The sequence below is a fragment of the Typopeltis vanoorti genome, chromosome 8 (assembly GCF_054136105.1).
Source record: "Typopeltis vanoorti isolate ZY-2024b chromosome 8, IOZ_Tvanoo_1.0, whole genome shotgun sequence".
Lineage (NCBI taxonomy): Eukaryota > Metazoa > Arthropoda > Arachnida > Uropygi > Thelyphonidae > Typopeltis > Typopeltis vanoorti.
The window spans coordinates 55,456,045-55,482,969 of NC_143556.1; the positions used below are offsets into that span (position 1 = coordinate 55,456,045).

General features: G+C 36.0%; 2 protein-coding genes across 8 annotated transcripts in view; both read right to left on the reverse strand.

Annotated features, from left to right (window-relative positions):
• The window catches only part of LOC150104005 (uncharacterized), a 534,288-nt gene that overhangs the window by 249,844 nt on the left and 257,519 nt on the right, over positions 1-26,925 (reverse strand). For all 7 annotated transcript variants that reach the window (XM_090397243.1, XM_090397238.1, XM_090397241.1 and 4 more), the window contains one exon: positions 6,034-6,183. In XM_090397243.1, coding sequence (XP_090253369.1) covers positions 6,034-6,183 — 150 coding nt within the window. The remainder of the gene's footprint in view (positions 1-6,033; positions 6,184-26,925) is intronic.
• LOC150104006 (dysbindin-like) lies at positions 669-1,846 on the reverse strand. The gene has a single exon (XM_090397244.1). It carries the CDS (start codon positions 1,726-1,728, stop codon positions 862-864), a length of 867 nt encoding a protein of 288 aa, XP_090253370.1. The 5' UTR covers positions 1,729-1,846; the 3' UTR covers positions 669-861.

The following is a 26,925-nucleotide window of genomic DNA, read 5'->3' on the forward strand; positions in this document are numbered from 1 at the left end:
ATCTCCTTTCAAATCATTCGTATCTGCCACAACAATCATTTCTTTCACCCTTTCCTTTTGCTCTCTAATAGATTCAGTTACGTCCTTTATGGTCGCACCAGGTTGGTATGATTTTGTCAAATCCTCTACTAACACACCTCGTACTAACGAGTCTCCATACAGCACTCTATCCTTCATTTTGTTCATGTTCACATTCATACGTCTATTTTTCCTGTCATACCTTTTATTATTGGTTGGTTCATTCAGTCTACTTTTGTTCATGCACTCTAGCTGCTGTTTTGCTCTTTCTATCGCACTATTCAACAACGCGATCTCACTCAATGCATCTATCTCATCTTTTTTGTTCTCTGAGAAACCATTTATACTATCATTTACACTTTCTACATTCACACTCTCACAATTTTCATGTACAACCTTGCCGTTTCCTGTCATATCCCTGTTTCCTTCATTCTGAAGGTTGACAAAAATATCACACTCACGATCCGAAATACACTTCAATTCCGCATTCTCCCTACATTTTCTACACACATTCAATCCTTTATTATCATCTAACCACACACCAACCGCACTCCGCAAAGCGTACATTTCACAGCTAGTACACTGACTCATTTCTTTTATTTTTTTTAATTTTTTATTTATTTATTTTTTTTTTTTTTTAATTTTAAAAATTTTATTACATACCACCTTAATATTTATTTTCATCAGTATAAATTATTCACAATTTACACTATAGTCAACAAACTTCATAAATTTATTAAACCATATATAAATAACAAGTTTAACATGCACTTTAATTTACATGGAATGTGGATACTGGATAGGATCTTTCATCTGGAAGGATGATCCACAGCATGTCATGATTCAAGTATTATTACTGGAATGGCTTTTTTCTTTTATCTCATGTTGTATTGTTGCCTCTGTGTTTTCACCAATGCTTGATATTTCCGTTGCACCTTCGCGAACAGTATCTTCTGTTGCTTCCTCAGCTAAAAATGCATCTAGAGCTGTTTGATCTTCATCTAGTTCTATATCTCCTAGTTGTACTGGTTGATCTGTACTGCTACTACTGCTGCAAAGTCTTTCAATTCGGCCATGGGTTTTATAATGCAGCATTTCTTCTTCAAAAGCTTCTCGAAAAGCTTCTTGCCGCTCCTTTAGAACTATCTGCTGTTTTCTTTCAAAGTCAAGAACTTTATATGCATGTTCTTCTGCCAGTTTTGCTTTCACTTTTTCAAATTCAGTTAGTTTGCTTTCTTTATACAAGGCCAATTGAAATCTGTGATCCAGCTGTTTTTCTTGTAGTTCCTGAATTTCAATAATATCTTCAAGGTGTAGAAGGGAGTCTTCCGCTTCACCAAACAATCCTTCCAATTCAACAATTTTTCCCATAAGTGCAAACACACTTGCCTGTAATTTTGGAAGAAGGCTTAGCTGTGTATTGAGCTGCTGATTGATTGAAAGTTGCTGATTACAGAATTTATGCAGTTCAACTATTAATTTGTCCACCTCCTCTGCCCGTTTAGCATTATCATCATCATTTGAATGAATCTCCTCCCATTTAGTTTGAAAATAATGAAGCAGATCAGCTCCAGCATTCAGAGATATTCCTCTATGACTTCCAAGATTGCGGGTCCTGTTAGTTGTTCCATCACCAACTGTTAAATTTCTAAAACTATTAGACAAATCATGCTGAACATTATATATCTTATCCCTTAAATTTTCTAACATTTTTCTACTTCAGGAACTAAATTCATAAACCAAAGCACCGTCAATAACTCATAATACAAAAACTTTACATCCTAATTAAAGATATTTAGCAACAATCTGCTAACAGCTGGATGAACAAATATGATTGCATTATATCAAGCAATACTTAGTCTTTATTTGAGTTGTAAGTCAGCAGTTAGAATTGAAGGAAGTACAGGAAGATGGTTTAATGTTAAATCTGGTGTGAGACAAGGATGTACATTATCCCCTCTGTTATTCATTATCTATATGGATCACATTATGAAGGAAAGTGATATTAAACCTGATATCAAAATTGGAGATGTTAATGTCAGCTCTTTGCTTTATGCGGATGATGTTATACTTCTAAATAAATCCGCTACAAGTCTGCAAGATTCTCTGACTAAATTGAATAGCTGTTGTAATAGATATGGTATGAAGGTCAGCAATAAAAAGACAAAGACAATGAAAATAGGCAGAATCATTGAAAATGTCAACTGTGTTGCGAATGGAGAACCTGTGGAACAAGTAAAACATTTCAGCTACTGAGGCACGATTTTTACTGAAGATGGTAAATTAAATATAGAAATAGACAACAGAATCAGCAAAGCTGGTATGGTGGGAAGTCAATTGAATAAATTCATATGGAATAAGAGAGAAATTAGTTGGAACACTAAATTAGCTGTATACAAGACAGTGTTCAAACCAGTTTTAACTTATGGATCGGAGAGCTGGGTCAGAAGTAAAACACTTGACCAAAGACTAGAGACTGCAGATATGAGAGTCCTGAGAAAGATTAGAGGCGTGAACAGATGGCATCAATGGCAATATCATATTAAAAATGAGGATATTAGGAAAGAACTTGACATTGTCAGCATCCAGGAATGCATTAGCAGAGCTAATCTCAGGTGGTATGGTCACTTAAATAGAATGGAAGAGGAAAGATTAGAAAAACAAGTGTTCTCTGCCAGGTTGGCAGGAAAACGACCCAGAGGAAGACCAAGATATAGGTGGATTGATACGGTACAAAGTGCCTTAGACGATAGAAATATAAGATCTGATAATGTTGGAGTCTTGACAAGTAATAGGCTGATTTGGAGGAAAATTGTATATAGGAAGTTAGTAATGATGTAATTTTTTCATGTAGTACTGTCATATCCTGTATATCCCTTGAGGGTACATGGCAGGAATTTGATGATGATGATGAAGAAGAACTATCCAAACAATTAAGAATGTTTGCATAGTTACCAAAATCTGTACAGTATATCTGTATAGTATGTTTGTTATAAAAGTGAGCAATTGTATGGGAATATGTGTAAATTAAAATCATTATGGCTTTTTGCTCATAACAATAGTGATCTCGTTACAACAAAAGTTCAACTGTACATTATTAATATGATTCACTTCCGTGAATAATTCATCGTCAACTATTACTATTAGTATGGTAATGCCAATTTTGGACACACTGTTGAAGAACACAAATAAAACCCATTTAAAGACAAATAGCTCTGCAAAAAGCTTGGCCTAGTTTTCCATGAACTCTAGGGAAGTATTATAAAAATTGACAATTTCAGTAAATTCAATATCTTTGATGACATCATCCTCTATCAGTTGCTTTTATGAGGTCCAGGACAGCAGGTGTAAAAAAAAAAAAAAAAAAAAAAAGTTTCTCCATTCTATTGAGCATTTATTCTATCAAGGCTCTTGTGTCACTTCACTGCCACAAATATCCTCTTGTTTAATCTTTCTGAGAGTGTTATTACACATTTTAAGTTGACTGTGAAAGAATGTGAAGCAGACAAGGGTCTGTGGATTATTAAAAAATCCCTCAGGAGTTTGGGGCTTTCATCTTGTGATAGAAAATACGACTTAAGGCCATCAAACATTTCTGTTATTCTTTCCACAGCAGATAGCATGGAAAGCTCTCTTGCCTTCACACTTCCTAAAACTTGCTTGTATTCCACTTCAACAAAATTGAAGGCTTTTACTATCTCCACTATAATAGTGAAAACATTAAAATGTTGAAACACTTTGTTAATAATTGATTCCATATCAATTGGCAACATATCTGTACTTATTTGTAAAGCATTATGCATGATATGTGCAGCACAGCCTATTACCAAGATGTTGATTTTCATTACGTTTTCTCCTTCTTGTAGAGAGGCTTATATGCTGGTTAAACATGATAACTAATAATTAAGGAATTGACAGCGTACACTAGGAATATAAATTAAATAAACTTTAATATATACTTTCCGATATTTCGGCAAATGTCACATTGCCATCTTCTTGGGAACTTAATACAAAGACAAGTGCACGCAAGTACTACATAACAGCAAATGAGAACCGAAGCTAGGAAGCTACCATTTTCCTAAAGTCCTGATGGTGCCCCCTGGAGGGCTATATTGGTAGTTCTTGGCCTTTGGGCTGAAGTTCTTCTGATAAATGTTTCCCAAATTTGGGGCAGTCTCATGCATCCAAATTTGTTGAGGTTTGGCATGTTTCTAAGGGCTGAGGCTGATTCCATGAATAGTCTTTCATATTTGAACTTGCTGCGGTGTATTACTGTGGCTTTCTTTCATCTTATTCTGTGGCGAGTATCCAGAGCGTGGTCTGCAAGCCCAGAGTGGCTGTACTGGTGAAATCGGATGTAATCCTTGTGTTCTGAGATTCTGATATTTGCTGTCTTGCCTGTTTGGCCAAAGTAGGATAATTTACAGCTGGAAGGGACCTGGTATACACCAGGTAGGTTTTTAGTGGAGCGGATAAGGGATGCCAATTTTCTATATGGTCTGTAACAAGTGGTCAAGTCGTTTTTTTAAGATTTTGTTGATTTTTTCCGAGATGTCTCGGATGTAGGGAATGGTGATGGATTTAGAGTAATCTTTTTTGTGAAGGGGGGGGGGGGGTAAATAACTGGTTTAAGTATTTCTTGGATTCTTTTTTTTTGGGGGGGGGGTAGCCATTGGCTGAGAAAGTGTCACGAAATATCAGAAGGTATATATTAAAGTTTATTTAATTTATATTTCTAGTGTACACTGTCAATTCCTTAATTATTAGTTATCATGCTTTATCTCCTATTGACACGGAAGTTGGTGTTGCAGTTGTGCCCACAAAATGCTATCATCTTATCAGTTAATTTATATTCTATAATATGGACAGAATATGATCCACTAATATCTCAGGTGTTTCTCCTACAAGATTTTTGAATTTCAACAACTTCACTTTCCTTTCAGAGGTATAAAATCAAAACTGAGACCAACTTCAAGAAGGAGTGATTTGATGAATCTACCATAAGAGACAGATATTTTGTTTCATGTAAGTCACTTACCACCTCACAAAATGAAAAAGGAGCCAGTACATTCACAACTATACTTTCACATTTTGTTCTTGCACATGTGAATCTTTTTGAGAGTAAGTTTCGTACGGTGGCAGATGTGCAATCCACTGATTTAAATGAATAGTTATATTTGATACTAATGGAAAGGGAAATATCCTTCTTGTGTAGTGACATTTCTGTTCACAATTTACATCTTGTTACTTTGTCATGAGAGGTTAGCTTATGACTTGCACTCTTCTGCTGCAACTGCTTCTTTTTAACAGTGTGCTGTGTAATATCTGAATGACAACTATATTCAATAGAAAATTCAGTTATATGAATAGCACATGAAACTACCTACCATTAGCATTATGGCTTTCTGTTAGGAAAGGGAATTCTTATTTTAAAGTGTCTGTGAACCATGCTTGTTTGGGTCTCATGACTTATTTTCAACAAATTTAATTTAATTTATAAGTAATTACTAAACCCTTTAAATGATGTTACAGAGTTTACATCACCATCACTAGAATTCATTAGAATGAGTCTATCGCATTGGCCATGCTACCAAAAAAAAAGTCAGCTTTCCCATTCTTGACTCCCGTGTGCATTTTAATTCCACCTGTAAAAACTATATAAAAGTTATCTGAATGGATTAAAGTGCCATATACTTGCAATATAGTGAAAATCTCTTTACTAATTTGCAACAACTTGCATAGTTACCTTAGAATTTATGAGAAGAAAAAAAAAACGAAGAAAAATGGATGTGCTTTTTTCTTAAAAAAAAAAAAAAAAAAAAAAAAAAAAAAAAAAAAAAACGAGACATTTGTCTTCTTGTTTGCATTTTCACAGGACTATGGGATCAGTAGCTGAAAAAAGCAACAATATCCTTATAAATGAAATGTTTGGTCTGGTATAAATTAGATTATTCAATTCTCATTTTAGCAAAATATATCCAAAGATCTTTAAAGAACTATTGCTGAATATCTGACCTGCATTGTTTCCTTCATTTCAACTATAAATTCTGTTAATACATTTGATATATTTTTCAAGTGAGTCATTTCAGCTTTAGTTCCAATTTCTCTTTGACATCTTGATATATTCTGCTTGATATCATTGAGTTCCTTCTGAAATGCAGCAATCTAGTTTAAAAAAAAAAAAGAAGAGTTTTTATTAGAGGTCAAGTAATGAATAATGATATCTTTTATTATATTTTCAAGTATTTTGGTTGTAAATTTATGCTAATTTTTTTCATATAAGAAAGAAGGAAACTTAATTAAATACTTAACATATGACCATCATACAGCTATTAGACTTGAGATGTCATAAGGCAGACTAAATTACTAATAGTCAATAATATTTATATCAACTTTCTTTGATATTACAAAGTAAATGCAAATAAATTATGAATTACAACCCTACAGTAAGTGCTAAGCACTACAAGGATGATCCAAAATGTATTTATAACATTAAAACTGATATAAACTAATGCAAATACAAAATGCACAAGAACACCGATTTTAAATACACTTGGTTCAGCAACACTCAAGCTTTAGGATGTCTGCAAAAACTAGGCAAAAAAAACTAGCTAGGTGGAAAAGTCATATAATCACTGTCTCCTCTCTCGACAGCCCAACAGAATAAGAACTGAAACTGCATATATACAAGTACCAAAGGACAAACTGGAAACACCCCAGGCATTATGGTTTAAGGTCCTGTATGTATCATCTGTACTTGGATATATGCATGTGTATGACAAAGGCACTGCCATACAACACCTTTGTTACAGCAGTATTGGATTTATTTTGAATAAGTGGATTCTACTTATCATATACATAACAACCAAAATACTTATCATACTCTTTCCTTATAATATTCAATAACTTATAAATCCTGGAAAAGTGCAAACATTACTTTTTCACTATGGTTATACCTTCTAAATTCCTTTACCCCCCCACCAACCGGCCACGACGTCTATAGATGTTCAGCTAAATCCGGATACGAAGTTCTAACACCCATTGAATAACATGGATAAGAAGTGCAATTTAGTGTCACTATTTCATCCACATCGGCCGGTAAGGAGGTTAACTGGGAAATGTCAGCAAAAATGTTACATATAATTTTTTTTTATTTTTGTAAATATAATATCTTTATTTTTATTTTTTTATATCTTTATCAAGAATGAATGAACCAATAAAGTCATTCACAAGCGAAGGAAGATTAGAACTGTCAAGAACTGCCTATCCACTAAAGTTCAGTGTTGGTAAACGGATTGCAACAAAGTGAAGATGCAGTAATAGAAATGGAGGAATCACAGGAAGAATCTTTTGACAATTTGCTCCAAGATACAATGTTAATCCCAGTTACAGATATGACGGCAATTCTTAATACTGTTTAATTAATCAAAACCCAACCATATTAACACAGAATCAGAACCACACGGAGATAGCCAAATATTAGTTCCTTGTTCTGTATCACCTGAATTATCTACTTCTTGTCAAGTTGAACAAAAATATGATACAAGATATTGAACCTGGTGTCACTCACATTACCTGGAAATGCTGTTTTGCTTTTTGCCAGTCCCTCACATCAAGGACTGGCAAAATAGATTTGACACCTCCCATTTATAATATCATCTGATGAGATGATCAAATCCAATAAATACCCTTGATCCTTGTGTATCTTCTGTTACTACGTACTGCTTAAGGTAACTGTCTCTCAAAATCTCTAAAAAATTCATTTTCTTTGCCCTCCAGATGCAACCTCTTGATTCAAGTCTATATAATGATAATTAAAGTCACCCATAATGAGTAGTTTTTCTTGCTAACCAGGCTAATTTGTCTATACATATTCTTCTCATTGCCCTCCATATTACCAGGTCTATAGCAACACATTACTAAATATTTCATCCTGTTCACCTCTACCTAACACCATACCACCTCAAAACCATGGCAACTATTTGCACCTTGCAAATCCACCTTAGAAGGTCACAACTCATCTACTACCAGTACTCCTCTCATTCTTCTCTGTCTGTCTTCACAAAAAATATCATATCCATTCATCTTTATTCCTGTCAGTATGTCATCCTCATCTAATTATGTCTCTCTTATACCAACAATTTTGGGGCAAATAAACTTAATCAATGCGACAGTTTCATTCCCCTTATTTCATATACTTCTGGCATTAGTAAACAAACAGAAAAAAAAAAAAATTCTGGTTCTACAAGTCCTATGAACATCACCTCTCCGATGTGACTCCTCAGTACCTTCCCAGTCCTCTCCTCTATATTACTACCAATTCTACAACTTTCCTCACACCCGAACTCTCCCATTCCAAGCCATCTTGATCCTTTTTTTGCCCACTCACACATTCACCTTTGAATCCAGCATTCATATAAAGTGTCTCCCCATCCACCCTGATTCTTCCTGTTTGTGTTGTGCTTCCACCCTCTCATTTAATTCATTCGTAATATTCACCTCTACATTTGCAAGCCTTCCTACTCTGCTTTTTTGCTCTTTCATATCCCTTAAATTCATCCCACACATTCACAAAATGCGCTCCTTTCATAATGGTGCTAAGATATCATTCATAATAATGTGATTGTCTGGAAAATACTAGTGGTGATGGACGGTAGATGGCATTGGTGTAGATGATGATGGTAGTTGCAGTTCGTTATAGTTGGTGGATTGAGTGGTGGAGATGGAGAGTTGTAGAGTAGGTGCCCTCCCTCGATGAGTCTTTGGACTCCCTGAAGGTGTTACGTAATAATAATAATAATTACTTGCGGCCTCAGTTCATCACTATCATGCCTTGGCAACACACTGTTATCTTTTACTCTCCTTAATAATCTTCCAGTATTCAACCTGACATTTTCCCTCTTCCCATCGAAATCATTCATCCCTACTACAACCACCAACTCTTTTGCGCGCTTATTCCTCATGTCCAATGCTTCAGTCACTCTCTTCATTCTACTTCAAGGAAAACCAACTTTATGCACCTTCTCATTCACCACACCTTTAATAATATAATATTCATAGAGAGCCACTTTCCGATCATTAGTTACATCATGGCCATCTTTCTTTCCACTCTTCCATGTATGTCTGTAATTTCATTTCATTTTTCATGCACTTCATCTCTTGCCTCATCTTCATCAACTCTCCCTTCATGTCCTGATCCAATACATGGTAACATGAAGATTCATCTGTGATATTTCATGCAGTTTCATATGATGCTTTTGGTTACTTTTGGTTGTGCGGCATCTGCAGCAGATCTCACACTGATGTTGTAACAGGGTTCTCCAAGGATAATGAATTCACTCATATATCTTCTCCTGAGCTACATTCTGCCCTTGTAGTGGAGGTCTCTGCATCTAATGGTTTTGCACAGAATGGGTGAAGATAGAGAGAGAGAACAAGAGGTCATCCCTGGAAACTGTATAAGGAAAGTGTGAACAAGGGGATGAGGAGCAGGTTTTTTGCATGGAGAGTGATTGGAATGCATTGCCTGAGAGTGTGGTGAGCATGGAGACAGTGAACATATTTAAGGTGCAGTATGATAAACTGTGTGTAACAGTGGAACCTCTTTTGACTCCGTGGAGGTTTAATAGTAATAAAATAATTATAGAAAACCATCTGAAACAGAACAAGAAATAATAATTTCAAAATAATCTAATATGTTGTATATAAATTCACGCCTTCCAGTCTAAAAGTCTGGATAAGCAGAAATTATACATGTGTCTTAAAATTACTGTGAAAACAAAATTTTTATCTGAACCTTACATTTTGCTAAAATTATGGCTAACAAACTCCTCAAGAATACTTGATACAGGCAGTCCCAAACTTATGAACATAACGTGTTCCTCGAGATGAAAGTTAACCACTTCCCATTTCGCTTGTACTTTTTACCACCTTTGCAAACTGTAGAACTTCTCTCAGCATTTGGGTCATCATCTTGCAGTGCCTTTAAAACCACTCATCTATAAAGAATCTGCAATAACTTTGATTGTCAACACCTTTGGAGGAGAGTTCATATTAATTTCACTGTCTTCATCTGCCTCTTCTCTGAATTCTTTCTGCATATCAATTAGTTCCTCATTTGTAAGTTTGAGTGACTAAGGATCAATTAACTCTTCTACATCCAACGCATTCATTTTCAAGTTCCATCCTACTCCCATTTCTAACTTGCAGAATGACTTCTTGTTTAGTTTGTTCAGAATACTGTGAGCACAATTTTATCTAACAGTAGCAGTCCATTGTTATTGGCTTGGCTTTCTTTCTTCTTAGAAACAGTTAATATGTTTGACTGCTTCAAAGGTATTGTATCCTTTCCAAAAGTCTTTCAGGGTTTTTTTAACCAAAATGTTAGCTGCAACAGCTTGCTAATTTTACAGCATAAATGAAAATGTGAAGGTTGCAATTATCCTCTAGTCCAGTGGTTCCGAACCTTTTTCCACTTATGTATCCCTTTTAAACCCATTTCTATAAATTGTACCCCTTGTTTTTAAAATAGCTGTTTTTAAATATTGACACTTTTGTTCAGTGCCTATCTTAATGTAAAATGTTTACTTTACTTGTTTTTCTGCCATTACCAATTATTTTTCGTGTACCCCTGAACGGCCCGGCACATAACCCCCCCCAGGGATACGCATACCATCGGTTGGGAACCGATGCTCTAGTCCATAGGTTGCAGTAAGTTGGTAGTGTACTGGGAGGTAAGGATACCACCTATACATTTAGATTTAAGTTGGTTTCTGATGGAGGAGCAAATAAAACTTCAAATGCCAAATTATTTTACCTGCAATATTTTTCAGCAAGTTTCTTGTATGTCAGGCAATATCAAAAAGAGTGATGTGGACTAACATTAGAATGGAGAATTGAACAATGAGACGTGTGTCTATGACCCCCCCCTAAGGTTCTACTAAGGAAGTGAAAGAATTTTTTGAAAAAAGTTTCTCCACTTCTTTAATAGAACCGAGTGAGATGTGAACATACATAGTATATACAGCATTATATATACGTATCAGACCAACAGAAGAAAGGTTAGAAAACAGTACATCAGTGTCATGTGTGGGCCAAGAAGATAAGAAAGAAGGAATTCATTGCAATATTTCTTGAACAGCTGAACAGTGTAGCCTTTCAGGAAAACAAAGGGAGGGCAGGAGGGGAAGGCTATTCTAAAGAGCAGAGATGGATGAAATGATAGGGGGGAGAGAGAGAGAAGATGGTTTAGTTTGAAAATGGACAGTACATGGATGTATAATGACCAATGCCTGCATGTGTTCTTAGTCATGGAAGAAAGTGGAATGGTGGCAACTTCAGCAGAACAATATTCATATAAATAATAGGGAATTTAATCAGTCATTAATACACAAGAGAACAAACAGAGTAATTCTATACATATAATCTGGTGGCTTCTTCAGGACTTTTTTTTTTTTTAAGTGGAAGAAATGAAGAAAGCAGCTGATGTTAAAACATAAATAAATTGTTAGAAGAGAAACAATCCAACACATGGAAGAAAGTGGAATGGTGGCAACTTCAGCAGAACAATATTCATATAAATAATAGGGAATTTAATCAGTCATTAATACACAAGAGAACAAACAGAGTAATTCTATACATATAATCTGGTGGCTTCTTCAGGACTTTTTTTTTTTTTAAGTGGAAGAAATGAAGAAAGCAGCTGATGTTAAAACATAAATAAATTGTTAGAAGAGAAACAATCCAACACAAATTGAATAAGACTACAGTGATTGCAAGAGTCTGCTGTCTCTTTGTAGAGGCTATAGGTAATTGTTGTATAAGTTAAATTCTGATGTGCTAACAGATCTCAGTAGGAATTTCCAGTAATCACTTTAGGATGAATCCTTGATTTCTGCTGAGGGAGATGCAAGAGAAAAACTGCCATGGATTCTTTAATATGTTGAGGTGAAAACGTTTTCTAAATACAGCATGGCAGTTTTATCTCTGTCAACAGAATGATGAGTAGAAGCTAGGCCAGACCTTTTTTCTCTTTTATGAACTACATCATCATGTTCAAGACTTCAGCTTATCTAACCAATGTAAGCTAGACACAGGAAAATAGTATCCTAGAAACACCTTGATGTTTGTAAATGAGAACTGTCCTTGAAAGACTGGAGTAGGCTATGAATAGTTTGGATGGGCTTGAAAGCTATCTTCTTTCTCCAACTCTACTATTAACTGCTTCAAGTCAGAAGAGTTACACTTTCAAATTATGAATATATTATCTACATACCTCCATGGGGGGGCATACAGCTCATAGCCAATATCCACACTGTTGTTATAAAGACCATTATTCCATCAAAAGATATTGGACCAGAAGCAATGTTCAAACAGCTTAGTGATGTCGAGTGAGAAAAAATCGTTAATTAGCTCAATGGATGTGAGATATTGTTAGATCTGAAACGGGCGACCTAACTCTAAATGAGGTCACCTTTCCAGAGTCTAACGGAAGATATCCATTAAATGAGCATACTTATCATTTGGCACAATTTAACTATGTCTTAAAAGAAAAAACAACTGGCAAATTAGAATAAGAACTGTTTGTATTGTAGTTAGTGTGTTTATACTTTAATGTAACTGTAAGTCAACAAAAAGGGCTCACATTAGAGTAATTATCAGTGAATTTCTACACGTGAAAGAATGCCAATAATTCGGTAAGAAGGGGCAAAGGTCGCCCAATACTACAATAGCAGCGTAAGCATCTGTGGGTGCTACCTCTAAGAAAACATCAAGATGCATGCATTCCCAGAATTGGAAAGCCCCGTATGAGGATCAGTGAAGTCACCCAGTCGAGGACAAATCAGAAGGGCGAAAGGAGAGATCAAACTCGGAAAGGTGGCACTCTTGGGGAGCGTATAAAACCTGCAACACAGAATTGAAACCCCCCCCCCCCTCCCCATTTTTGTTTGTTCCTGTATTCTCACCGTGTACTTCAAATGGTCATCGTGATTCAGTTCTTATCTTTAAGAGCTGATCTCCAAGAAATCCCAGTATGGCACCGCCACAAAGCACGGCGAATTTTGAATGCAGGTCATCGGTAAGGAATAGTATCGACGTAAATCCTTAGTAAAGAAACCGAGCACCCGATCCAGGGAGAGCACGTGATTCCCATGTGGCAACAGAACCAAGGCAGCAAGAACTTCGTAAGAAGGAAGGATGGAGAAAATCCCGAATGAACCTAAGATAGTGTAGATAAGTACTTTTACATATTCTAGCCCTTTAAAGAACTTGACTAACAGAAACGGCAGAAAGTGTATCTTGAATTTATGATAAGGATAAGCATGAAGAATTAATATATGTGTGAATGACTCTATATCATTAGACTGAATTCTGAGAACTATTAACTTACTGGAGATTCTGTCGTGACCTACTCGAGGGAGATTTAAAAAAAAAAAAAAAAAATCAGCTAACGCCTTTTTATTCCCGTATATACGGGAGTAGGCGAGGCCATTTAGCCCTATCTAACTTTTGGAGACTGAGTGGGCAGTTCAATCTCCATTGGTACCCAATCAGAGACAGATGGCCCAAGGCTATCACTAATTAAGCGGTACGCAGTGAAGAGAGACGGCTCAAATGTGCCGCCATCTCGTGGTCTCTAACCCTAACACAATATATTTAATGTCTGAAATACTGTGGGTTCTACGGTCGATTTTCTTGAGTTTACAGGACGAAAAACCCGAGTTTCCGGGAGGAAAAACCTGCTTGCCCGTGCCAGAGATCGACTAACTCGGGAACCAGTCGAAAAAAGGCTTAGAAAAATTTCCTCTAGTCGCCGACTAGACTCGAAACCAAGACTTCCTTTGTGCGGCCTAGCGCGGTGGTGTGCAAACGCCACATCCACTGAGCTACACAGGAGGGAGATTAATAATGTGCCAAATACCTAGCTGGCTTCTATTAAGTTGTAAACTAAATATTTGATAAGTTGAAAGAATAGTGTTGTAGAGATTAAGAAATCCATGTTTATCTAAGAATGAGAAAGTGAGAGAAACATAAGAGTTTTTAACCTAGCATTAACATTAATTTTGCCTTTGTATTGTAATTAATTATGAATTCATTAAATTTGTTTGTTACCTTCCATGCTTGCTTTTCTGACCATGTTGACTGACCTAGACCCTTCATAAAAAATACGAACCTGGTGATCATATACGTGTGCGGGGATATCCTAAATAAGAAAGGAAAGGGGGGCACGACTGCAAACAGACAAAAGGAAAACCTACGGCTTCTGATTTCGAGCGAATTATATTAGTAGTATCTGATACTCTATAACCATTCTTAGGCTGAGTTTCACTCTGTCCTTAAAGCCCAGGCTGGTGCAGGAAATAAATTTTGTCTGAGTGAATGTGGATGACTTATAGAGATCAGGTAATAGGTATGAGGGCCCAAAATTTAGAAATTGTCAGGTAAGCAGTAAGATCATATACTCAGTGTTAGGCAGACGATTTAGGGATATATAAGGGTTTAAGATAGCAGACAGAGGCCAACATATGTAATAAGGTAAAGGAAAGAGTAGTGACCACTAAATCAAATAGCATTATACAAAGGGGCGATAAAAACTGACATAACAATATCAACATTTAACAAATATGGAATAAAATTAATCGAATTCTTCATATATAACAGCCAGATGCGACTTCACAATAGTCCAGTGAAATATCATCATCAAATTTTCTGACATTTATCCTTAAGGGGTGTACAGGATATTATGATAGTACTACACGAAGAACTTACACCATTACTAACTTCCTATCAACAATTTTCCTAAATTCATGACTTATTTTTAACAGTATTAACACCACCACCCAATTTTATCAAAGAGATGTTTTATTAACTGCTTATATTTAGCTGAATTTCAACTCAGCATCATCAGAGCATAACACACTTGTCATGCAACAGTGAGTGAGTGAAACAATACAATTGCAATGGACAAAAGATCTAAAGTCCTAGTTTTGGTGCCCTCTAATGGGGGGGAAAAAAACACCTATGCGGGAGTTTCTCTTAGGATAACAATCTCCCAAATTTTTGGCAAATTAATGCAACCATATTTGTTAAGGTTGGGAGAATTCTTCAAAGCCAATGCTGACTCAAAAAATAATCTTTCAGATCTCTAACGACTCCTAAATAGCACATTCGTTTTCCTCCATCTAATCCTGTGTGAAGGAGCGTCCAAAGCGTGGTCTGCCAGTCCTGACTTGCCATAGTAATAGTAGTGAATGTATTTTTCATGTTCTTCCAGGGGGATGTTAACTGATCTTCCTGTTTGCCCATAATAGGCCAAGTCACAGTCACAGAGAACTTCATACACTCCTGGGTGTGCTAAAGGATGAAGTTTATCCTTAGGTGCACACATCAGAGTTGCTAGTTTGACATGAGATTTGAAAGTGGTGTGAAGGTGATGTTTCATCAATACTTTGGCTATCTTTTCTGATGTACCTCTGACATAGGGAATAGAAATGGTTGTGTTGTGTACCTGTGTATTGGGGGAGTGCAGAGTAATGGGCTTATGTAGTATTTTATCTATTTTGTAGGGATTATAGCCATTGCCTAAGAACGTATGGCACAGATATTTGAGTTCTGTGGTCAGAGCTATATCGTTAGAACATATGGCTCTGGCTCTGTGTGTAAGTGTTTTTAAATCACTATCCTTTTCCATTTACAGAACGCCTACACACACACACAGGAAGATACCTACATAATCAATCACATCATCATCCAGTCCAACAGTATGTCATTTTAAAAAACACACACAGAGCCAGAGCCATTTGTTCTACCGATATAGCTCTGACCACAGAACTCAAATATCTGCGCAATACATTCTTAGCCAATGGCTATAATCACTACAAAATACTACATAAGCCCATTACTCTGCCCTTTCCTAATACACAGGAACACAACACGACCATTTCTATTCCCTATGTCAGAGGTACATCAGAAAAGATAGCCAAAGTATTGATGAAACATGGCCTTCGCACCACTTTCAAACCTCATTTCAAACTAACAACTCTGATCCGCTCACCTAAGGATAAATTTCACCCTTTAGCACACATTGAGGAGTGTATGAAGTCCCCTGTAACTGTGACTTGGTCTATTATGGGCAAACAGGAAGATCAGTTAACATCCCCCTGGAAGAACATGAAAAATACATTCACTACTATTACTATGGCAAGTCAGGACTGGCAGACCATGCTCTGGACACTCCTTCACACAGGATTAGATGGAGGAAAACGAATGTGCTATTTAAGAGTCATTAGAGATCTGAAAGATTATTTTTTGAGTCAGCATTGGCTTTGAAGAATTCTCCCAACCTTAACAAATATGGTTGCATTAATTTGCCAAAAATTTGGGAGATTGTTATCCTAAGAGAAACTCCCGCATAGGTGTTTTTTCCCCCCCCATTAGAGGGCGCCAAAAATAGGACTTTAGATCTTTTGTTCATTGCAATTGTATTGTTTCACTCACTCACTGTTGCATGACAAGTGTGTTATGCTCTGATGATGCTGAGTTGAAATTCAGCTAAATATAAGCAGTTAATAAAACATCTCTTTGATAAAATTGGGTGGTGGTGTTAATACCATTAAAAATAAGTCATGAATAACCGTCAACACCTAAGATTATCTATTAGATTGAATTTTTCTCCATATCAGTCTGTTACCTATCAAGCCTCCAACATTATCAGATCTTATATTTCTATCTTCTAAGGCACTTTTTATAATAAATTTAGTTTAATCCTTTATCCAAGTGTGAGCAAACAAAGTTTGCGCCTGAAAGTATCTTCAGGACTGGGTTAAGGTGGTACAGCACCAGGGCAACTCGTTGCAAAGGTGGAGCAAGCTACCAACACTCCTATCCTAGTATCTCCTATAATGCAAAACACATCTCCTTGCGGATATGTCTAATGTTATGCATTAAGGGAAGGACCACTACCCAGACCGGTTTCGACCTTTATTGAGGTCTCTTCAGTGGGAGCCAGGCCCAAGTCGAGATAGCAGGCAAAAGCATTAGCAGGTCATCTCCACCTATAGGAATTGCCAATTGGTGTGCCACCCTTTTTTTAATAAATTACTCTGGATTTAGAGAAAGATGTTGAAAGTTTATTTTCCACTTGGTTAGAGTATAATAAATTTAGTTTAATTATTTATCCAAGTGTGAGCAAACAAAGTTTGCGCCTGAAAGTATCTTCAGGACTGGGTTAAGGTGGTACAGCACCAGGGCAACTCGTTGCAAAGGTGGAGCAAGCTACCAACTACCCTGGTGCTGTACCACCTTAACCCAGTCCTGAAGATACTTTCAGGCGCAAACTTTGTTTGCTCACACTTGGATAAAGGATTAAACTAAATTTATTATACTCTAACCAAGTGGAAAATAAACTTTCAACATCTTTCTCTAAATCCAGAGTAATTTATTAAAAAAAGGGTGGCACACCAATTGGCAATTCCTATAGGTGGAGATGACCTGCTAATGCTTTTGCCTGCTATCTCGACTTGGGCCTGGCTCCCACTGAAGAGACCTCAATAAAGGTCAAAACCGGTCTGGGTAGTGGCCCTTCCCTTAATGCATAACATTAGACATATCCGCAAGGAGATGTGTTTTGCATTATAGGAGATACTAGGATAGGAGTGTTGGTAGCTTGCTCCACCTTTGCAACGAGTTGCCCTGGTGCTGTACCACCTTAACCCAGTCCTGAAGATACTTTCAGGCGCAAACTTTGTTTGCTCACACTTGGATAAAGGATTAAACTAAATTTATTATACTCTAACCAAGTGGAAAATAAACTTTCAACATCTTTCTCTAAATCCAGAGTAATTTATTAAAAAAAGGGTGGCACACCAATTGGCAATTCCTATAGGTGGAGATGACCTGCTAATGCTTTTGCCTGCTATCTCGACTTGGGCCTGGCTCCCACTGAAGAGACCTCAATAAAGGTCGAAACCGGTCTGGGTAGTGGCCCTTCCCTTAATGCATAACATTAGACATATCCGCAAGGAGATGTGTTTTGCATTATAGGAGATACTAGGATAGGAGTGTTGGTAGCTTGCTCCACCTTTGCAACGAGTTGCCCTGGTGCTGTACCACCTTAACCCAGTCCTGAAGATACTTTCAGACGCAAACTTTGTTTGCTCACACTTGGATAAAGGATTAAACTAAATTTATTATACTCTAACCAAGTGGAAAATAAACTTTCAAGGCACTTTTTACTGTATCAATCCACCTATATCTTGGTCTTTTTCCTACCAACCTGGGCAGAGAACACTTCTTTTGGTAATCTTTCCTCTCCCATTCTATTTAAGTGACCATACCACCAGAAGATTAGCTCTGCTAACGCATTCCAGGATACTGATGACGTCAAGTTCTTTCCTAATATCCTCGTTTTTAATATGATATTACCATTGAAGCCATCTGCTCGCATCCCTAATCTTTTTTAGGACTCTCATATCTGCTGTCTCTAGTCGTCAAGTGTTTTGCTTCTGACCCAGCTCTCTAATCCATAAGTTAAAACTGGTTTGAACAGTCTTGTATATAGCTAATTTAGTGTTTAGACTAATTTCTCTCTTATTCCATACAAATTTATTCAACTGACTTCGTGCCATACCAGATTTGTTGATTCTGTTGTTTGTGTCCATATTTAATTTACTATCTTGACTAAAAATCATGCCTAAGTAGCTGAAATGTTTTACACCAGGTGTTCCCAACCCTATGCCTGCAGGCACCATGGCGCCCATCGATCTATTTGTGTGTGCCCGCCGCTGTTCAACCATGTGCCGTATAGTTTGAAATAATCACGTGCACATCACGCAACAATTCATGGCATGCTATATGACGCATGCGTTAATGACACATGATGAGAATTAAACGCATACAATGTAAAGTAGACACGCATTCGAAGTTGTTCATTATCTGTTGCTAATTATATGCGCATAATTTTAACGTTGCCTTGTACTTAAATTTTTGAAATACATATCTTGATTCTTAATCCTAAAATGAGTGAATCAAGTAAAAGAAAACGAACCTATAATTTTAATACTGACTGGGAGGAAACATATTGTTTCGTAAATTTTAAAGATAATTGTGTTTGTTTGTTGTGCAACAGTAGCGTTGCAATTCCGAAAAAACATAATGTTGAACATCACTTCCACACAATGCATGCCACTTTTAATACAAATTATCCACTTAAATCTGAAATAAGAATGAAAAAATAAATCAACTAAAATCGAACCTGTCTGCCCACCAGTCGGTTTTCACTAGACATGTGGTAACATCTAAAAATGCTACCATTGCTTCTTTAAAAATTTCTCGCATGCTCACAAAGAAGAAAAAACCGTTCCAAGATGGCGAGATGTTAAAAGAAGCATTTTTGACTGGTGCCAATTGTTTATTTGAGAGATTTTCTAAACAAACGTGAGATTATGTCAGCAATAAAAGATTTACAATTGTCAAATAACACCGTCACAAGAAGAATACATGTAATTTCAATGGACATACAAACTCAGTTAAAAAGTGACTTGGAAATATGTAACTGGTTCTCTTTACAATTTGATGAGTCAACAGATGTATCAGACACAGCACAGTTATCAGTTATGGTGAGAATGGTAATTAGTAACTTCAGTGTAAAAGAAGATCTACTGAAAATATTACCCATGAGAGCACGAACAATGGGTGAATATATTTATAATACATTCAGAATATACGCCAAGTCAATAGATATGCCTTTGCACAAGCTGTCTGCGATAACTACTGATGGGGTACCAGCAATAGTTGGTAATATCAATGGATTTATTGCACTGACCAATCAAATGAAATGCCAAAGATCACACTAACTTACATATATATATATTTAAATTTTTATATAATGTAAACTTTTAAGTAATAAAATATTTGATTATAATGTAAACTTTATGTATTCATTTAACAAAAGAATTCAAAAAATTTGCTTGAAAAATAGATGGTGCACATCGCCCTACCAGTATTTTAGAATGTGCTCTAGGAAACAAAAAGGTTGGGAACCCCCTGTTTTACACGTTCCATAGGTTTCCCCATTCACAATGCAGTTGATATTTTCAATGCTTCTGCCTATTTTCATTGTCTTTGTCTTGTTACTGATGACCTTCATATCATATCTATTACATCTATTCATATCTATTCATATCATATCTATTCAATTTAGTCAGGGAATCATGCAGACTTGTAGTGGATTTATTTAGAAGTATAACATCGTCTGCATAAAACAAAGACTTGACATTAACATCTTCAATTTTCATATCAGATTTAATACCACTTTCCGTCATAATCCACATAGATAATGAATAACAGAGGAGATAATGAACATCCTTCTGACACTAGATTTAACATTAAACCATCTTCCTGTACTTCCTTCAATTCTAACTGCTGACTTACAACTCAAATAAAGACTAAGTATTGCTTGATATAATGCCCCTATTGACACCATATAACTGTAGCGTTTTGAATAGCTTTTCTCTTGGCACTTTGTCATATGCCCTTTTCAGATCTACAAAACTTAAATACAAATCTGTGTTATATTCCCATGATTTCTCAACTAATTGTCGTTAAGTGAATATCTGATCCTGAACCCTCCCTCTATCTGGCCTGAATCCAGCTTGTTCTTCACCAAGTTTCCTTTCCACAATCCTTCTCAATCGTTTCTCAAGTATACTTGCATAAATCTTACCAGGAACACTTTATGGAAATACCTCTCTAATTCTCACATTCAGTTTTATTTCCCTTTTTGTGTATGAATACTATGTGAGAGCTCTATTCCAATCATCTGGAACACGTCCCTCTGAACTATGCAGTGCAGCCACTGTAAGACTTTTATATCTCCATACTTGAGCATTTCTGGTCGAATATTGTCTAATCCAGCTGCCTTTCCACATTTCAGGCCTTTGATAGCTTTTTCTACTTCAAATATGGATATGTATTCCTGACTGCATGCCTATTGAGTATTTTTTACCACTGTGCTATCGCTGCTCGTTTCATCTAGCAATTTTGCGAAGCAATTACTCCACACTTCAAGGATGTCTTTTTCTCCAGTTTTCATGTCACCTTTATCATCTCTAATTCCTTTTACTCTTTCCTCCATTTCTGACCTTCTTCAACAACCTCCAGAATATCTTACCACCTTCTTGATATTTATTTTCTATGTTCTTGCAAAAGTATTCCCATAACATTTGTTTAGCTAGTTTTATACAGTGTTTAGCTTTCTTAGATTTGCCTCTGTATTCTCTAAGAGCACAAGCTGATTTATTTGCCAGGAACTTTTGATATGCTTTCTTCTTTTCCTTCATTGCCTGTTTAACTTCCTGTGTCCACCATAGAGTTCTGATTTTTCTATCCTTGCAGACAACCTCACCACATGCCTCTCTGGTTGAATCAATCAGTGTTTTCTTCAGGGCTTGCCCATTGAATCTCCAGTGAGATGTTTGGATAAATAAGTTGGTGAGCTGATCCACAACTGGTCTTAATTTGGAATGTTACTTTTGTGGATTTAAGGAGCCACACAGCCTCAATTACAGGGTGAAGAGACTTAAATTTCCATTTCAAGTCATGTTGCATAGCAATTTATTCGTATCTTCATGCATAATCCAAGTAAGATCATGGTTGAGAGACTGGAGGAGTCAGCAAGTAAAAGACATTTTTGAATTATAATCAATGGTGTTCACAACTGCTGCATCTCCTTTGTCAGCCTTGAGGTTAGGGATATTTTTGGTTTTCTTTAAAGCATAAAGAGCCTTCTCCAAACTGCTAATGTTGGTTCTAGGTGTTGAAAAGAGAAGGCAGTCATTTTAAACCAAATTTCATTCATAGATCAACTGGAAGATGATGAATGTTTTTTTTTTTTTTTAACACAGCATAATATCTCTACTTTCAGAATAAAAGGAAGAGTAATATCAAAATTTAAACATTTTTTCATGAATAAACTCCTGAATTGTGTAAGAGAATAATCTAATAGACAAATAACCTTTTCAGTACAAAATGAAATACTTTCCTTTTGATTTCAAGTTATATAAATAAGCAATTTTTTTTTCTTTAGACAGTTTGCACAACAAATATAGGTGAAGTGAAACGAACAGTACATCATATTGTGCTGTTTGTTTATAGGTCCATAAATTTCTGCTAATCCTATTTGCAAGAAAGCAGTGAAGGTTAAGACAGGTGGAATCTACAGTCCTGAAGTAGAGCTGAAAGAGTTTTTTTGATAAATCTGTTTAAACTTTATTTATTTATTTTTGAAAAAATATGCTCCCTGATGGGTAGGAATTCCTACTCACTTAATGAATAGGAATCATATAGTTGTCTTTACATCTCTTCAAAAAAAAATTAAATGATTTAGAAGAGCAGTTTTCTTGTAGTTCAGTTTTTCAAGATATCATCTTCAAAAACTGAAATGCAAGTAAACCTCATTTGATGTTTCCCTCTTGATTATTCATAATATATTGATATTTTAATGACTGAAACACATATCATATGGAATTTTAATTAGTCATTATTAAACACAAAATAAAACTAACTAAAACCGAAGAAGTTTTTTTTTATTTTATTTTATTTATTTATTTTATTTTTTTGTTAGCAAGAATGCCTGATAATGAGATGTCAATGCATCAATTTTTGAATAAAATGGATCAAATTTGTGATATAATAAAGTTGCTGATGTGATGCTGGAATAGTCCAGGCAAGATGCTTGATAGTAAATAAGTTGGAGAGCTGATGCCAATAGTTGGTCATAATGGAATGTCATTTTTGTGGATTTTAGGAGAATCTGTAGTTTTAAAGTTATGGGAGTGGGTGGGTGAAGAGATTTAAGTTTGCATTTCAAGTCAGGTGGGTATGCTGCTGAATAATTCCTTAAAAAAAATTTTTTTTTTCCTTGATAGATTAAAGAATCTACAGTAGTTTTTCACTCACATGATGTCCTCAGCAGAAACCAAGGGAAAAAATTCTAAATGATGTCTAGCAAATGCTACGCAGATCTCTTAGCACATCGCATTTTAACTCCTCCAATAATTTGACAGACTGGTTGGCCAAGTGGCTAAAATATTCATCTTTTCCAACCAATTTGTGGACTCAAATTCCTCTGTAGGTATGGATGTGATTGTCTATATGTGTGGCAGATAAAATTCATCGACCACTGTCCCTTACTGGAAGTCTGAAATAGCTTGAAAGTTCTATGTTTGGTCTCTACTAAATCACAAGCAAACATTTTTTTTCACCTGCAGAAGTGGAAAAATAGAATAAAAACACTCCTGTTTAGTCATCTCTACAATAATTACATATCAAAATATATATATTTTTGTGCAAATTCTGTGAAGGAAACTAACAGAAATAACCATTAAAACATGTTAATACACAATTTCTTAAATGTACCACACACACATGTAAGAAATTTTATGTGATTAACAGATGAGGGTGTTAAATCCAACTTTTTTTTGGATTTAAGTTACAAATTTGAGTTACAAAGTTTGAGGAACATAACTCTTAGATAAGTCAGGGACTACTGCATATAAATATAAAAATTAAGAGTTAGGAAAGATTGATAGATTGAAACAGTACTACTTCCCATAAAGGAAATATGTGTAGACCATGGAATCTATTTAAGTTTGGGGAATGGAGCATAGTTTCATTAGAGATGTTTTTCTTTATAAGTTTCTTCAAAAGAGTCAATTCCTTTTAAGAAATCAGCTCTTATAAAGAATTCTTGTCTTTATTATTATTATGTGACACCTCCAGGGAGTCCAAAGACTCATCGAGGAAGAGTGTGCCAATAGCATTGAATGATTGAACCCCTCCAACTACTAACCGCGCTCAAACTTGCTTAACCATTAGTAGCAGAGGCTCTACCAATCGACCAACCTTTGCTGGCTGTATTGTCTTATTCCAGAGAACTCTGTGCATGAAAGGGATGGAATCTTCGCCAAGCCCAAACTATCGACTGTTTTTTGTTATCTTACTTTAGCTTGATGTCACCAACATTTTTCTATTGCTTCTCCTCAAAAAAAGGAATCTATCACCCTGCCAACTCAGTGCCTTCAAGAAGCTATGCAAAGACAACAGCATAATTATCACCAGAGCAGATAAAGGTAGTGATACTGTTATCCTTAATGCCAATGAATATAGCAGAAAAATGGTTACCATTCTCAGAGACTGCTCTACCTACTTACCATTATTTTATGATCCCACTAAATATCAGATCAGAAAATTAAAAAGTCTACTCAAAAATATATCTTCCTGGCCTCCTGGTATCACAAAAAAAAAAAAAAAAACTTAAGCCCTTCATTATTTGTCACCTCTCCCCTAAGATATAGGGCTTAACTAAAATACACAAACTCAATATTCTCTCTCTTCCCCCCCCCCCCGCAAGATCTAAAGTAGATGCTATGGATTCCAGATTTCCACCTGCTATAAATTATCCAAACAGCTATTGAAAACTCTTACTCCCTTACTCTGACCATACAACATCATATATAAAAAAACTCTGCCTATTTTAAAATTTCAATTGAAAATCTAATTGCTGATAATACAGATACAGGTGATGTCAAAGCCAATATATTGTTCATATATTGGCTTTGACATATACTCTCTTAAAAATGTTTTTCCCTCCTAATATCATAGATGTCTTTTCTTTGCCATCAATTCTGGATATTTCTCTTGGTAGAACAAAATTTACAAATTTTGTTCAGTTAGTGGGTACCTATGGGTTCCTCCCTCTCACCTCCTGTTGCCAACATTTTCATAGAGGATTTTGAAAAACAGGCTCTTGACTCAGTCCCTCTCAAACCTTCTATCCAGCTAAGATATATTGATGATGTGTTCTCTATTTAGTCTCTATTTAGACACAGACACTTTTCTCTTTCACTTCAATAGTCAATACCCTAGAATCTAATTTATGACATGGTAATCTCTTCTTCTCAGTATACCAGGAAACTCACTCACACAGGCAGATACATTCACAAACTTTCCCATCCCCATTCTCAGCAATATGCATCATTAAAAACTAACCAACAGAGCCTGTGACTTTTGTTCTAATGAGGCCTCTCTTGCAGCAGAACACAATCATATACACGACACCTTCCTACACAAAACAATAAATGAAAATAATCAATTTTATTAATGCTATCTGCTACATCTAAGGTACATCAGGAAAAAAACTAAAGCACAGCTTTCCTCTGTCAAGCTCCCATTTGAAATTAGTTACCCTTATCCACTAAAGATCAACTCCCTTCTCTCTCAGTTCCTGGTGTGTACAGAGTTCACTGTTCCAAAAAATTAAAGTGGCCTACTTGGACAGACAAGAAGATCAGCCACCATCTGCACAGAAGAACAAAAAATACACTTGCCATAATGACTATCATATACACGACACAATCACGCACAGAAGAACAAAAAATACACTTGCCATAATGACTATCATATCAGAACACAATCATATACACGACACCTTCCTACACAAAACATCATCATCATCATCATCAAATTCCTGCCATGTACCCTCAAGGGGTGTACAGGATATGACAGTACTACATGAAAAAATTACATCATTACTAACTTCCTATCTACAATTTTCCTCCAAATCAGTCTGTTACTTGTCAAGACTCCAACATTATCAGATCTTATATTTCTATCGTCTAAGGCACTTTGTACCGTATCAATCCACCTATATCTTGGTCTTCCTCTGGGTCGTTTTCCTGCCAACCTGGCAGAGAACACTTGTTTTGCTAATCTTTCCTCTCCCATTCTACTTAAGTGACCATACCATCTGAGATTAGCTCTGCTAACGCATTCCTGGATGCTGACAATGTCAAGTTCTTTCCTAATATCCTCATTTTTAATATGATATTGCCATTGATGCCATCTGTTCACGCCTCTAATCTTTCTCAGGACTCTCATATCTGCGGTCTCTAGTCTTTGGTCAAGTGTGTTACTTCTGACCCAGCTCTCAGATCCATAAGTTAAAATTGGTTTGAACACAGTCTTGTATACAGCTAATTTAGTGTTCCGACTAATTTCTTTCTTATTCCATATGAATTTATTCAATTGACTTCCCACCATACCAGCTTTGCTGATTCTGTTGTCTATTTCTATATTTAGTTTACCATCTTCAGTAAAAATTGTGCCTAAGTAGCTGAAATGTTTTACTTGTTCCACAGGTTCTCCATTCACAACACAGTTGACATTTTCAATGATTCTGCCTATTTTCATTGTCTTTGTCTTTTTATTGCTGACCTTCATACCATATCTATTACAACAGCTATTCAATTTAGTCAGAGAATCTTGCAGACTTGTAGCGGATTTATTTAGAAGTATAACATCATCTGCATAAAGCAAAGAGCTGACATTAACATCTCCAATTTTGATATCAGGTTTAATACCACATTCCTTCATAATGTGATCCATATAGATAATGAATAACAGAGGGGATAATGTACATCCTTGTCTCACACCAGATTTAATATTAAACCATCTTCCTGTACTTCCTTCAATTCTAACTGCTGACTCACAACTCAAATAAAGACTAAGTATTGCTTGATATAATGCCCCATTGACACCATATAACTGCAGCGTATTGAATAGCTTCTCTCTTGGCACCTTGTCATATGCCTTTTCCAAATCGACAAAACTTAAATACAGATCTTTGTTATATTTCCATGCTTTCTCGACTATTTGTCGTAAAGTGAAGATCTGATCCTGACAGCCTCTATTTGGCCTGAATCCAGCTTGTTCTTCACCAAGCTTTTCTTCCACAATTCTTCTCAACCGTTTCTCAAGTATACTTGCATAGATCTTGCCAGGAACACTCAGTAGGGAAATACCTCTGTAATTCTCACATTCAGTTTTATTTCCCTTTTTATATATAGGTAC

Excerpts from the sequence above, each read along its gene's own strand:
- LOC150104006 (XM_090397244.1), bottom strand. The coding sequence starts at position 1,728 with ATGTTAGAAAATTTAAGGGATAAGATATATAATGTTCAGCATGATTTG.